The sequence below is a fragment of the Ctenopharyngodon idella genome, chromosome 3 (assembly GCF_019924925.1).
Source record: "Ctenopharyngodon idella isolate HZGC_01 chromosome 3, HZGC01, whole genome shotgun sequence".
Lineage (NCBI taxonomy): Eukaryota > Metazoa > Chordata > Actinopteri > Cypriniformes > Xenocyprididae > Ctenopharyngodon > Ctenopharyngodon idella.
The window spans coordinates 42,331,601-42,347,549 of record NC_067222.1 but is presented as its reverse complement, the minus strand read 5'-3'; the positions used below and the strand labels follow the sequence as shown (position 1 = coordinate 42,347,549).

At 36.8% G+C, this 15,949-nt stretch overlaps 1 protein-coding gene across 1 annotated transcript in view; it reads right to left on the bottom strand.

Moving 5' to 3' along the window:
• baiap2l1b (BAR/IMD domain containing adaptor protein 2 like 1b) overlaps positions 1-15,949 on the bottom strand; it is a 71,058-nt gene that overhangs the window by 48,273 nt on the left and 6,836 nt on the right. Inside the window, exon 3 of the mRNA XM_051888692.1 lies at positions 14,249-14,335. Coding sequence (XP_051744652.1) covers positions 14,249-14,335 — 87 coding nt within the window. The remainder of the gene's footprint in view (positions 1-14,248; positions 14,336-15,949) is intronic.

Genomic DNA, 15,949 nt, shown 5'->3' with positions numbered 1-15,949 from the left:
TCCATAGTATTTTTTTTCCTACTATGGAAGTCAATGGTGCCCCAAAACAGCCTGGTTACAAACTCAAAATATCTTCCTTTGTGTTCAGCAGAACAGAGACATTTATACAGAAATGGAACAATTTGAGGGTGAATGATGACAGAATTTTCATTTTTGGGTGAACTATCCCTTTAAATCGGCCATACAGTTGTCAGTGGTGGCCACCAAAAGCTCCAGCTCTAGCCATGTGGTGCTAAACAGACCATGTTGTTTAAACTCTGAGAAAAATAAAAAGTCAAGGTGAGGCCATGTGAATGAGACGAGGGGCGGGGACAGAGATCCAGAACATGAAGCCAGCCTCGGTCCCGAGTCACATGAGTCACAAGGCCACCTGAGAGCAACAGGTGTGGGTTCCCTTCTCTGCCTCAGCTGACCCACTTTAACTTTATCTGCTCTCTGACCCTGATTCAGCCTGGATGTCTTATCAGCTCCACTCGAGGCATGTGAGTTTGTTTATGTGTGCCTGTGGCAATGCCATAAAAGAAAGATTAGGCCAAGCAAAGTGTAAACCATCCTATCCGGAGCCATGTCTCAAGATGTTTACTGGCCCAGTGTTCAGGAAGTACATGCAGTGTACTGCGGTAAACAGTTCTCTGTGTTTCTTCTGCTCTCTCATAAACACTGTTAATATTGTCCAATAATAATAATAATAATAATAATAATAATAATAATAACAACAACAACAACAACAACGTAATGTAAGATTGAATCAAGGCCTAGGCACTCAAAAAGGACAGATAGTTTCAAATCTGTCTGCATACATACATAAAACATATTGACAGGATCCAAAGCTCCAAAGATGTTCAAATCAGGGCCCTCAGGCCAAAGCTGGCCTGTGATTACCTTTGATTTGGCCTGCCATGTCATGTCACAGAGCGAATAGGTAAAAACATGCCATTGAAACTACTTCATTTCCAATTTATCTTTTTTAACCCAACCAAGCTGCATTCATGTTACCGTAACTCTTCAACCGTTTGTACTATCAAAAATGCTCCTGACAGTAGACAACATGCACTTTTCAGCAATATATGGCATATTACGGTAGTTATAACGGTAATGCTTTCAGTCAGCAAATGATAGCAGCTTCCAGGGAGAGCGGGAAGAAAGGATTTGAACAAAGAGATATGGAGCACGGCAGGTTAGTGTGTTTTGGATTGCATAAAATAATAAAAGAAATGAACAAAAACATGGCGAATGAAGGAGTACACAGCAGAAGAGGCGACTGGGATGATTTCTGAGAAGATGTGGGAAGTGGCTAAGTAGGGAAAACTGTGCAACCCAGTGTCACAAAAAAGACTTGTATATATGTATTATAGTTCATTTTTTTCACTATGAAATGAAAAATCAGTAAATTTGTTCCCGTTTTTTTTGTCTATTTAAATTTTATTTACTAACTCACCACACACAGTAATGATCAATAACTGTAATTTATCGAAAGCCATTTGTTTTCTGAAAAAATTATGCCTTGCACTTGAAGATAGCACATTGTTTTTGAATTTTACAGTCAAAAAAACTAAATATGTGAAAACCACCCCTTGTAGCTTCATGTTCTAAAAGGTTAAATTAGGGCTGGGCAATATGGCAAAAAAATAAAATCTTGATTTTTCAGAACGATTGACCGATTCACAATGTCGATTTTTTTTTTTTTTTTTAACTAGTCAACTTAAAAACTTGACTACATTATGATTTAAGTAACATTCTCTTTATTAACAATCTGGTTAAAAAAAGTTCCATTCCAAGTGCACCACACATGAAGTGATCAACATGGTGTAAATGTAAAACAATTTGTTAAATATCTTTGCAGAAATATGCCTGAAATATGAAGGCAAATGTTGTACAAACTTATCTTAAACACATCCTACTCAGAAATAATATAAAAGAAAACAGCAATAAATAACACCAGTAAAAGGCTATTATTAACAGAAAATGCGTTGTAAAAACAGAAAACAACAGCAGCTTTCAGCCTGTTACCATCATGCAAACATGAAATATCAAACAGGTTTACAGGTTTTTGCATTCCATTGCGCTATTTGTCCTACTGTTTTTATGTTTGGCGGACATGTTTAGGTGTTGCACTTGTCTTGTGTCTTTTGCAGCGTCTCGCCCATGAAATGGCATTGTAAAAACACAGCAGTAGAGTTAAAAAAAAAAAAAAAAAAAAAAGCTCAACTCGCGTTTAATAACTTTGCCTTTTTTCTCATTCCACTGCCTGCGTCTCATTTTTATGATGCAATAACGCATTTCTGAATGAACAGCCGCTCAAGACTAGTGATGTGTTCTCCGTTCATAGGGCGTCACATGAGAGCGGTTAATCAGGCACGCCGGCGCCATCCTGAGGTCGGATCATTTTCTTATCCTAATACGGTTATCACTGCTGTATTTTCAACATGTCTAATTGAACGCTTGCTAACATTTTTATTCAAAATCGCGATTTCTCGATTCAAAAAATAATAAAATTGAGGCAAAACATAAATTCGAATTAATCGAGGAAAAAAATTTAATATGAATTTAATAAAAAAGTAAATGTTATATATATATATATATATATATATATATATAAAAAAAAAATAGAATTTTAATATAATATAGTTTAATATAATGCAGCATTTATTTGTGGCTCAGCCATGACCCTCAATCAAGTTTGGCCCATCACAGTATAAAGTTTGGGCTCCTCTGATTTAAAGCATTTATGCAATCTCACAAACAAATTAATTGTTATATACCAAAACATAATTGCCCTATTACATACAAAAAGTTGCAGAAAGGCCCTTTTAACCAATGACTTCTGATAAAGGATTTAAAGGAGACTCACAAAAAGCCATATCTAGCCTATATAGCATACCTAAAAACTTCTAACTTTTAGCGTTTTCAAGCTTCTATCTTTTTCTCAGGCCCAAAAGTCCTGAGAAAGTTTCAGTTCTCTGACATTTCCAGGTTTACCATGATCGTGGGAATCCTCAAAAAGGTATAAAAGATTAGCTGACAAATGACAAATCTGCTCAGCATTTTATTGATTCATAAGGGCCAGAGCTTGTTGGTCAAGCCACCTGAATTTGAATGTTATAGTAATTGAAGGTGAATGGCAGGATGAATTGTGATGGGAGGGGTAATGTGTTTCCACCCACAGACTTTGATCATGGCAGCTGTAGGTGCCACCCAGTCAGACACAGAAACTTCCACTGCTAAGAACAAAAGCTGCAGGCAGACAATGACTGCAGAGACATAACAGCGACATGACCAGCGCTTTACAGTCGACAGTTATTCTGTGATACAATAGATCATCCAACGCTTCTGTATTATCAAAGACAACAACAGCAAACATTCCAGCTACAATGAGCATGAAACAGAGAACCAGTGTGTCTGCAATGAATCAAAACTCACGGCTTTCAACCACACCGTTTCTAGATGGATTTACACAAATGATAACTGCTCTTAGTAAGCAACGTATACTAGGATAGCAGATCCCATGAGAGGAGTACTTGAGTCACAAGAGGCTGTGTGTCGCAGTGATTTTTCCACGGTTACGGGGCGACATTGCTAGACTTGCCGTGAAAATAGCATCAACAGCAGCATTAAAAAATTATTTATTAATAGTAATGATCACAATAAACAACTCTTGTACCAACAGGGCGTCACGTGAAAAGAAACAATATCAAATCAGAAAGCGAGCTGACAGAAGATGGAAGCATAACAAACGCAGTCATGGTGCAGCACAAAGTTAAATGGATTTGGACAGCAGAGATGGAGGATCAGATTGTCGATTTGTGGCAAGAGCATGAGTGTTTATACAACGTGTCCTGTAAAACATACCACAATAGACTTGACAAGGAGAAGAGCTGGTCAGAAATAGCTTCTGCAATGGATGTCTCGAGATTTTGCGAGATTTCCCGTGTTCACAGTCGGGACTCTGGTTGAAAATCTGTTCGTGTGTGGTGTGTTGTCTTTGTCACATCACGGCACACCACACACTACAGGAGCAAAACAGTTAAATCTAGGATTTTTTTGTCCTCATGTTTGTGGTCTCTCACATTTTAAAAATCTTTTAGTGTGTACCCAGCTTAAGGGCCAGATTTACTAACAGCTTGCGCCAGTGCAAACCCTCTTTTGCCGTTAAAAAACTACTAATAGGATTTACTAGACAAGCAGTGAAAAAAATAGTGCTAAAAAGCATGACAGTTATTTTTGTGGCTGACCTTATTGCATATGCATTTGTAGGAGTTTCCCTTTCAGACACAAAATTTATGGGAGGAGAGTATTTAAATGAATCATGCAAGGTAATTTACTAAGGTTTACGCTAGTCAATTTACTGGTATTTGTGCCATTATTTACCGCCCAAAACCCTTGGTAGATTGTGTTGGTCATTATGGAAATGTTCTTTAATTTCTGAGTCATCAGTAGATCCACTCCCATCCGCACTTTTTTGGAATTGCGCTAATTTGCCCTTTTTAGTAAATCTGGTCCCAAAAGTCTTGTGTTTCAAAGAAGAATGAAAGTCTTATAGGTTTTGAATGACGTGAGGGTATTAATGAAGTAAATGAAGATTGTGACTTGTGACTGGCAGATCAGGGTGCTAAATAAGCTAATGGGTTTGATTCCCAAAGAATGCACCAACTAATGCATAACATGGACTGAGTTGTTTATTCAAATGAAATTAGATTTTACTCAATATGATCTAAGTTTAAGGGCTAAACTGACACAAACAAGCAATAATTCTGGGGCTGATTTGTATGTGTGCTGACTGCTGTCCTGTGGCTAGCCTTGCTAAGCACAGTTCAAACAACACAGGAGACTAAAGGTCACCAGAACGTCCTGGTAAAAAGCTTCCTTTGTGGCACCAGTGAGGGAGTGTGTGTGTGTGTGTGTGTGTGTGTGTGTGTGTGTGTGTGTCGGGGACCGGCAGGCCACTGCTGCTTTCACTGTTACACAAATCAAGCAAGAGGGGTGTGGACACCAGAGCAGGTGACATTGTGGAGAGAGAAAAAAAAAAAAAAAAAAAAAAAAAAAATCAACAATCAACAATGACGCTAAAAAAAAGAACACCTATTCTTTTATAAACACTATACTTCAATAAACTTCGGTATTATTCAGTTTAATGACCCGAATCATATCAGAATGGAATTGCTATGCTAAAAATTAAAATCCTGTCAATATTTGCTCAATGTCATGTTGCGCCAAACCTAGATGCTGTTAAAATTTCTGTAGAATCTTTTACACAGCTCTTTTATATACAATAAATACTGTCAAGCTCCAAAAAGGACAAAAACCATCATGAAAGCACCATATTGAAGTCTTGTTCTGAAGTCTACAATGAGGAACAGACTGAAATTACAAGGAAAATTGTCTGCATTTAGCCAAGACATTTGAGAACGACTGGCATTTGGCATCATTGACGTCAAACCTGGTGTGGTCCATTTCTGCACTGATTTTCTAAACTGAATGTACAAATTTCAAAGCTAGTGTATAGTTTCAGATGACTTGGTTATATAAAGAATGAGTTGTATGGACCGCTTTTATCATGCTTTTTTGTCCTTCTTAGAGTGACTGTCAAGAGTCATGGTTACACCGAGAAGATCTGCATGAGGATTCTTCAGAAGTTCTCCTTTTGTGTTACACTGGAATATAACAGCATTTGGTAGAGCTGCACGATTCTGGATAAACTGAGAATCACATTTTTTTTTTTTAAAGAGATCAAAATTCTACCATGATTCTGAATAGACAACTAAAAATAACATGTAATTTACAAGAGGTTGTGACAAAATGTTAATTTCTGCAGTCCATTTAAAATTTGAATTGATTCAAAATATTTAAAAAGTGAACAATTCAATGACTTCACTTGTTTCCTTACTGAATGACTCAGCGTTTTCGATTGATTCAACGACAAATTTTTTAACCGTCACTTGTTGCCACCTACTGGTGTAATGAATTAAAATTGATTCAATCTTTAATTGAAGAGTCGTTACTTTCAAAAGCTGATTTTATCTATTTTGATCGCTACCCTTAACATCAGAGTTTATATCCAAACTATAAACTTTTATCCCAGTAACTTCTGTGATCATTTGAATTATTTTAACAAAGAAATAATGATACTGTGTGTTTGTGAAGCTGTTTCATATCTGTACATGACAACTGCTCTCTCTGGCTCAACGCAGAGCCAACACAAATCTGAATGTTCGCCGTGATCGTACTTGTCAAAAATTTAATAAACATAGCCGAATCATCGTCATTTAGGAATAAGATCACGTGGATGTTTGAGTTGTGATTGAAATCTTTTAATGATTATTCGGGCAACCCTAGTCTGTGGGTTTAATACCATGAAGGTATGAGTACACAATGACTTTCTTTTGTAGCTGAACAAATCCTTTTTCATAGAAGGTTCAGGTGTTTTACACAAAAGGTGGAAATATCAGTGTAGTCAATCAGAGGGAAAGCAAACACAAGCGGATTGGTAAAAAAGAAAGTCTCAAAGCTGGTTCATAACATCCTTCAGTCTGTTTAAAAAAAGCAAAACTGGCAAAAATGAAATGTGTCAGGAGTGGGCTGATCTCCTGGCTTAAAGACTCATGCCCTGATGCACAATGATGATAAGCAGAGGATTGTGTCATTCTAGAAACACGGAGGCTGATTTGCATCTTCCTGGGCTGTGGTTCACTCCTGCTTTGTTTGTGTGTTCTTCCCGAAAGACAACACCAGGCAACAGGTGGGGTCAACTAAACCCAAACACTCCTGACAAAGTGAAGAAATATTTGACCCACTATAAGCATTACATAAAACAAACAGAAAACCGCACTTCACCTTTTTGTTGTCCAGAGGCATTAACACGCTATCTAATAAGAATAATTAGGGATGAGATGAGAAATATAATGTGTGATCTATTAAAACATACAAAGAATTAGGAATAAAGGAAAGATGAGTTGAGTTTTGACATATTTCAGTAAAAACAGACCCGGCATTAAAGGCACAGTATGTAAGTTTGGCCGCTAGAGGTCGCTTATTCAAAACAATAACAAAGGCGTAGCTTGATAAAGCCGTGAATGAGTGTGGAATCATGGGAGTTGTCGTCTTCACCTCCACAGCTGATGGACAGCAATCACTGTCTTTACACTGGTTAAAATGGCTGATTTCTCTGGGTTTAAACATTGTTGGAAACATTTGGGATAATGTAAGTACACAAGTCAACAAAATATATAACATTGTTCTAGTGGTTTTTGGATATTTAATCCAAAAATCTTACATATTGTGCCTATAATGGTGCATTAAATCTTTTGTGTCTTTATGTTTTTGTTCTGCCGACTGTATGAGTGTTTTAATGGGTCTAAACAGTCAGTGTGATCATAAAATGAAGTGATATAGGGAAGGAGAAAGACTGTTTTGAATGAAAGCACAGGGTAATATCACAATGCTCCAAGTGTTTTTTGAGCACAGAAGCAGCCAGGGGATTTCAGAGGAAAAATAGCATACAAATTCACTTCTCTTTGCCTCTCTGATTTTTGCAAACATGGTTATATATTGTCAAAAGCGTCTTGAGGTTAAAGGCAGCAAGAGCAATTCAGGGCTGTGTTTAACTCAACTTTTATACATACACTCATGAACTTCCCATAGTACTTCCCTTCGGGTGAATCCCCGCCACCATTTTGAAGTGCGTTCAACTTCGTCAAGTGGATGAGGAAAGTTTATTTGTACTCATTTGTACATTTCAGATAGATCCACAGACCACAGTGCAACACGATTGTGACGTCACAACAGCAACTCAGTGATTTACCCACAAGTGATCAAGGGTTTAAGGCTTTCCATTTAAACACATTGCAAGGATTCCATCAGTAGTGGACGTAAACAATGACACATACATCCGAGTGAAAAAGACAGAGGGAAGTTGGTGAAGGAAGGGCATAAAAAAAAAAGAAAGAAAGAAAGAAAGAAAGAAGAAGAAAAAAAAAAAGTATTTAAAAGCAGCCTAGAGGATACAGGAAGAGCTGGGGTTTTGGTCGTGGGGCACAAACTAATCAGGTCCTTATGATATGAGCATTAAAGCTGCAACTAATGAAAATAAAGAAACAGTTATTTTATAATATTTCACAGTATTACTGTTTTTACTGTATTTCTGAAAACCTTACTGACCTCAACATGTTGAATGGTAGTGTAAGTGTTAACTGGTAAGAGTGAACTGCAGGGAAAAAACTATGTTGAGTAACTATTAATTCAAGAGTGCAGAGTCCACTTTTTATGTTTTTGTTCTGTAACCAGGTAAACAAGAGCATAAATCACACTCCTAAAATATCCACTTAATCTGGATGACACTGATTTAATGTAGGGATGTAAACTATACTGCTGCTGCTAGTCATCATTGGAAATACTAGTAGTTTACATTTTCTTCCCCCCCCCCCCCCCCAAATGCTATGTTCAAAGTTACTATCATGTTAATGTTACATTTTAAAAAATAATACATTACTTTGTAAGTGTGTATCTGGAGCAGAAACAAAATCATTTAATTTTACCTCAGACCTGGCAACAGTTTGTTTTCCCTGTCACTCACGGCTCACAGAAACGACCACTCGTAAGACGAGCAAAATGAGTTTTTGACGGAAAAGGTTTGTGTAGGCTATATCATGTCAAACTGGCATATAACAATTGATCTTTCTTACAGGCTTGTTATGCTATCGATTATGAGAGACAATACCGGTATGAAATTTTATACTGGTTTAAACATCATGTTGGTACTTATTTGTCCTGCACTGCCTATTGATTCAGTTGATTTTCTCTGTTGGCTAATGTTGAACGCTTATGTTTACTGTACAATGATTGTAATCCAAGCACAGTGCATGTATATGACCCATTTTTCAGTGGCTTTCAGTATGGATTTTGACTGTTAGATTCACAGATTAAGTAGGTTGTTTGATATGGATCGCTTATACAGACTGTTTTCTTCTGTGGGTTTCTTAGACTACTCGACTAGTCAGTAACAAAATTTCCATTTAAAAATTAATGAAATTAGTCGTGGCGCACATCCCTAGTAAAAGGAGGACTCTTTATCCACTAAGGCGCACAGTAGCCAAGCAGGAATGTAAGCATGCTGCACATGTGCGTTCATGCATTACTCAGCATTTCCACAATACCTGCACACCTCCATGAAAACACACGCAGGCATTTGAATGATATTCCAGTGAACTCTACAAGAGTAATTTGATGCTCTGCCATCTCTGGAAGTCTACGCCGTCAAATGCCACGACAAAACAAGGTGCCTCCTACAAACAGCGACAGTGCCATCATTTTTCTTAGCGAGCAGGACGTCACACCTGTTGGGCTTAACAGTTTAAACACAGAGGACACCTGGATTATGTGCTGTCTTTGGTGCCACTGGTTAAGAATGAAAGCATCTCCATCTCTCTGACACCTGACCTCATTGGAGGGGGGTTGTCAATCTGTCCGTGACTCTCAAGACTATCTGATGTCAGCTCATCTGCCTGAAGGCAGCTCTGGTTTCAGCTCAGCCGAGCACTCAGAGCTCAAGAGGCTCCAGTCGCTGAGGAACACCGGTGACGTGGAAAGCGAGGCCTGTGTTTGGACATTATCTGCCCAAACAGAGGCAAGTTTTGACTCTTATCTCCTATGGATAAGGAGGGCATTGTGTTAACAACCACTAATGCGATGTCCAAATGTTACGGCCCTCAAAGGAAAAGGTCAAGGAAAGGTCATCCAGACTAAAAGACGAAGGAAAGAAAATCCATCACTTTGAAGCATGGATGTTGATAAGTGTTCACATACAGACACCACTTACACTGGTGTGGCCAGCCAAGGTGCAATGCCATTTCCACAATTGCAACAAATTTAGTTTCCACCATTTGTTTTTTACAAACCTATGTAGGTTCGAGCAAGAAGTAAAACTGGAATTACTGATGACTCGTTTGTCATGCAAGAAACATTTAAAATGCTTTAGGGAATCCCAAGAGACTCCAGACATTCACATAAAGATACCAAATACCAAACCACTTCTGTGGTATGCCGTATGTATATTGTGCGCAAAAGATCTGTATGCATTGAACACATGGCATATTTGTCAAACTGTGCAGTAAACAAAGGAGCTCACTGTGTGCAATACTGTATCCCACAATGCACTTGACCTAACCTTCCATTTCTAGCTTGACTAATAAACTGAAAATAATACCAGCTGTGATTTTTTTTTTCTCATTCTTCTCATTATCTGATCAGACTGCCAAGAGAAAAATAAAATTGGATTAAAAATGCAAAAAAAGAGCAGCCTCAGCTGAAATTATAGTAGTCTATATTGGCCGAGCAGATTTCGCTGAGTTTATCCCAGTCAACACGCACACAAAATCCCTGCATAAGTGTAATCGTGTGTGACCTTGCAAAGTCAGTCTCCTAATTTGCAGTTGGGAAACAGTATTCGGCTACAATTCCTCCAACATCCGCACAAGCGAATCTGGTGGAATCTCTCACTCACCTGCGTTTTACAAGTCCTGCTCTGGCATGAAGCAGACCAAAACAACTGGTGTAGGATCAGTTTCCCTTAGCCTTAAACTAGAGCTGCTCAATTATGGCAAAAAAACAATCACAATTATTTTTGGTCAATATTGGAATCAAAATTATTGGTGGGTGATATGATCTTATTTCACGATATGAGTAATTTCAGTGAAATTTCACAATTATCGATACTTCAGCAAAAACTAATACTAGGTTAACTAATGTAAGTAAAAGTTCCTCAAAATAATTACATAAGACAAGTAAACAGTCAGCATTATAATAAGAACAAAGAAACAAATTATTATTGATGAATGAACAGAACATGTAGCGTGCCTCCCATCCGATAAATCACAATAAACTTTGTGCAAAGCCTCAGATTTCAAATGACGTCCATCTTATTATGAGATTCAAAAAATAAATACCGTTTTGGTGCGGTTTAATGTGGCGTGACAGATCGCTTTAGTGCCTCAGTTAAAGAGAAGCGGCAGCACGGAGCGGCAGCAACATCCTCTCCTCTCCGCTTTAATACCAGTTACAGCACGAAATAAACATGAATGAACATTAGAAGGTATGTTAAAAGATACAGTACAACTTACCGAAATCCATATCATATCTCGTGTAATAGCTCAATCAGTGTTTCAACCTTGGAAAGACGTCAATAAAACAGCTTGTAAACAATGTCACGTAATGTCACATTTACCTCAGAAAAACCATATTCAGTGACCATAAATTTATTAGTCAGCTAGAAAAATGAACTCTAGAGAGCAGCATTCTGATAAATATATGCACCTGTTACATATTCATTATAATTTTTTATGTTCTTCAATATTTAATGCATGTTTGAATAAATCAGTTATGACAGCCACGATTTAAATGTTTATCTAAAAAAAAAAACGAATCGGAGGAGAAATATGATTATGTAATTCAAAACTTTATTTATTACAGGGCTCAACGCTAAGGATTTTTTCTACTGGCCCAGTAGGGCCAGTGGTTCAAATTTTTACTTGCCCCGCCAAAATTTTTACTTGCCCCACAACAAAAAATAATAAGAAAGAAAAGAAAAAAGAAAAGAAAATGAGCCTATAAAATAAGCCTAGTTATTGTTTTTTGTTGTTTTTGATACATGTAACCTTAATTAATAAATAGGGTTTTGATAACAAAAACTACTACATTAACTCACTTAAATTTTAAATATTGTTAGACAAATAAACAGTAAGTAATAAAATAGTAACAAATAATCAAATTATGAGTAATAGCAAAAATAAATACAACAGAACAAACATATAAATGAAATAAATGGCGCTTTTCAAGTTTTTCATGTAGGTTTAAACAGGAGATTTTCAGGTACAGAAATTGTAATGTAATGTATAACTAACTATATTACTATAGATTAAACTTTATTAAAGTTAATCAGTCAACAGCAGTTACAGATGCATAAATAATGTTTTGAAATGTTGAAAATATAAAATGTTAAATACTGTTACTCGAAATTATTTAAAAAAAATGAACAGACATATTAAACGTGAAATTAAACCCGCCAGTAGGTGGCAGTGAATCACTGTTAATGAGTGAATCATTGCGATTCAACTGATTCATTCAAACGGCTGATTCATTCAGGAAGTGTTGCTCAGAGACGCAAAACAATGCTGTGTGGACTTTGTTTGGAACTATTTTCGTGGGTGAAATAGAGCGAAACAGGTGATTTGGTGTTTGAAATGTAAGTCACTTGATATTCAGTTATTGTTCATTAAACTGTACGCTGTATAAAATCAATATCACATTTGTAATCGTGCCGATATTTAGAGAACAAAGGCGCTCTTTGTTTAATATTGGTTAACTATATTAAATGATATAATATGAAAGATATACAGGGTCATTTTTGCCCCTTATCTTGAATTCTGGGGCATTCTAAAGGCATTTCAGTAGACTAAATCACGCTGTGAAAGCGTGCACTCTAAATATGCACGCGCACTACTGGACTACGTCACATAGTGTATGCGTGCACTCAATGGGTGTGTTTTTGTTTGTTTTTTGTAAAGTGAGGGACACACTCGATAATTTCATATCGTTAAATCAACAATTACGATATCATAGACGATATATATTGCACACCCTACAGCACTGGCCCGATCGGGCAAGTGACAGTTCCATCTACTGTCCCGAGCATCGTTCACACTGGCCCCGGGCCATCGGGCAGTCCTTATTGTCGAGCCCTATATTATAAAAAACATCATCGAGTGTTTGAATATAAGTTAGTTAATTTTAACCTTCAATATTATAGTAATGTAGTACCAACTGACTCCCATGTGTGGTTTACAGCATTAGTTGAGAGATTTTTTTCCCCTCAAGAAAATTTGCCATGTACTGTACCTGATATACTACATCCAAAATAATTGATATCGAATCGAAAGCATGTGAATAGAAATCGAATCGTGAAAATTGTGTCAATACCCAGTCCTACTGCATAGTCTTGCTGTACACATTAAATATAGATTAATCCTTCTTAAAACTACTTAAGTTATTCAGTCAAGATTAGTGAGTGATTTTCCTTTGTCATTTGTTGTTTGATTATCATTAATGACACAGACTGCAGCAAGTATATTTGGCTGCTGTCACTTTAAGAGCTGCACAGATCCAATATACTGTTACACACACTTTTTCTCTTTCAACTGTGTACATTTACTTAAGACAAAATCCACTGCATATCCAAAGCCCATTTGCTTATACGCATTTGGCTCCGACTCGGAGTGTGCACACAGAAAGCCACCTGGGTAACGGTGTCTCTTTTGTGGCTTAATGCGCTTTTAATAACACTATTTAATATCAAGCACGTCCCGCAGTTTAGCAACAGTAGACAGCATTTTACAACACTTCCTTATTCGGCTGATTGAAACACTGTAGTCATATCATGCATAATATTTTTAAATGACTTTTCATAATAATTCATAATGACTCTATACCACTGAGGTTAAAGCAATTACCAATTAATGTATTCAAAATTCAACCTCCTACTCTACAAGAATATTTAATGTAAATGCCATTAATTACCTACACATAATTTCTGCACTTGAACAACTAGAGCACTCCCACTAATTTCAGGAGCACACTCAGTAGTTTTGTTCTGGTCCCGGGAAAGCAATGTACTGAAGTCGTGTGACAACAATGTTGCATAGCGTTGTTTGAAATGTTTATTCTTGTTATTGCATACATTAGTTTCATAATGCATTCTGTTTCACAGACAGTTTTTCAAAAAACAGGCTGTGAATACACGTGAGAGCATGTGCTATCAACGCTGATTTCTCAAACATGACACGAGTCAATAAATGCAACATATCCACCATTATTATGATCTGGCAGACACAATGCCATGTCAACAAACATGCTGAACAGAACATGAAACTGAACCGTGACTCGGACACATAACATTCTTTATGGCACATTCCTGTACGTTATCACAACGTCAGATTATGACCCATGTTATCTTTAACACGATAGAGGAATTAGTGATAATGAAAGATTATATGTTTATTCGAGTGTTCAGTACTAATGACAACCAAATGAACTGAAGTGATTGCTACAGTAGATGTTTGTCTTTTGTGAACTCTAAAACAAAGACACTATATAATCCTCCTTAACATTTTCACATCTCTACACATGAGAATTGGCACTATAGGAAGAGTAAATGGAAAAGTGCTCATGCAGTTCTCAATAAAAAGCATTAGCCGTGACTCACCCAGTTCCCTGGACACTGGAGATACGGCTGCGTTCTCCCCGATCTTAGATACAGCATCAAAGTACTGCTTCCCAGCCAGAGCCATGGCTGCAAAGAGAGGATAAGAATGAGTGTTATTCTACCGAGCCAAAGATATTTGTTTCGCTTTCTATATTTACAACATGCTGCACATTGTATATTAGTTATAAAACAATATAGCTGCATTGGATGATCACCATTCCCAATTTTCCAATTAACAGAGGTGTCTTGTGTCAATTCAAAAATCTACAGACAGGCTTTTTAAAGTTTTTCAAATGCTTTTGAGTACATTTTGAGTATAATATTATGATAAAATTATTTTGCTTCATCAATCTGTAAAAGTCTCATTGATCAAAAAAAAAAAAAAAAAAAAAAACTTCTCAAAAGCTATTCAAAAAGAAGGAGATATCTGGATGGAGCACAACAGTACACGGCTGTCTAGAGACACGTTTTTAAAAGCTGACAACACTGTCGACATGAACTCAGTTTCTTTAGCACTCCAAACATTCATTTGTGTACGTCACAAGCACAGTGCACTTTTTGGTGGAATAGATGCGATTAAAGTGTTTACATGCCCATTTATTGTAGTGTTGTCATGATAATGGAATTTCCAACTTCAATACGATACCTTGAAAAACATCAATATTCGATACCACGGGGAAAACGGCCATATACTATATACTGTCATATAGATAATTTGTTATTCTCTCAATTTTTTTTTTTTTGATAATTTGGGTAATTTTGTTGCAATAGCTTACACACAGCACAGAAAGGCTTTATTTGAATCGTTTACCTAAATTTACAAAAAGAAAAAAAGTGAGTAAACAGTCAGTAATAAAATAAGAACAAATAAACACAACAGAATGAAGAGAGACAAATGACTTAAACATGGTTTTAAGTTTTTCAGGTGGGTCTAACAGTAGTATTCGGGTAAGAAATACTACAGAATTTAAAATAATCAAATGTAAAATAACACTGGATAGTTTTCACTGTAAAAATTAAATTCAGATTAATGCTAACAATTAAAGTTTCAAAAGTTATTCAGTCAAGAACAGCGAGTGATTTTCTGTCTTTTGTTTTGTAGACAGAAAGCAGCAGGTTTATTAGACTGCTGTCACTTTAAAGGTGGACTCGGTAGTATTTCAAATACACTGTTTGGAAGTTAGTCGGCTGATACCGACAACAAACATCTAACCAATCAGAATTAGGGGGCGTATGACGGTCGAGGAGAATGAGCAAAAGAGAGATTTGTAAAAAAAACAAAACAAAAAAAAAACAACAACAACAACAACAACAACAAAAAACCCTGCAGTATGAGAGATGGGACAATACAAAAGAGCTCAAAAGAATATCACTGGAATGAAGGTTTATGACTGGGCAAGCGCTTTAGGACCCGCATTTATATTAGAAAAGCTTTCCAGCGCTGGAGAGAGCTAAGCAGAAGGCCTGAAAACAGACGCGGAGGCTGCTTTGATTCCTTATCATGTAAGTAACACTGGGTTTTGATTGTCTGGAGCTGCTGTTCTGTTGGCGATTAACAACAAACACATGTTTGTATTACTCTTGTGTACTGTATGTTCATTTTTTGTGCTTCCTTGATATTCGTTCATCATCTGCACTTTATTTTTCGTGAAGCTTCATTTTGTTGCGCGTCAGCTGTGATAAACAGACATCCACTCTCGC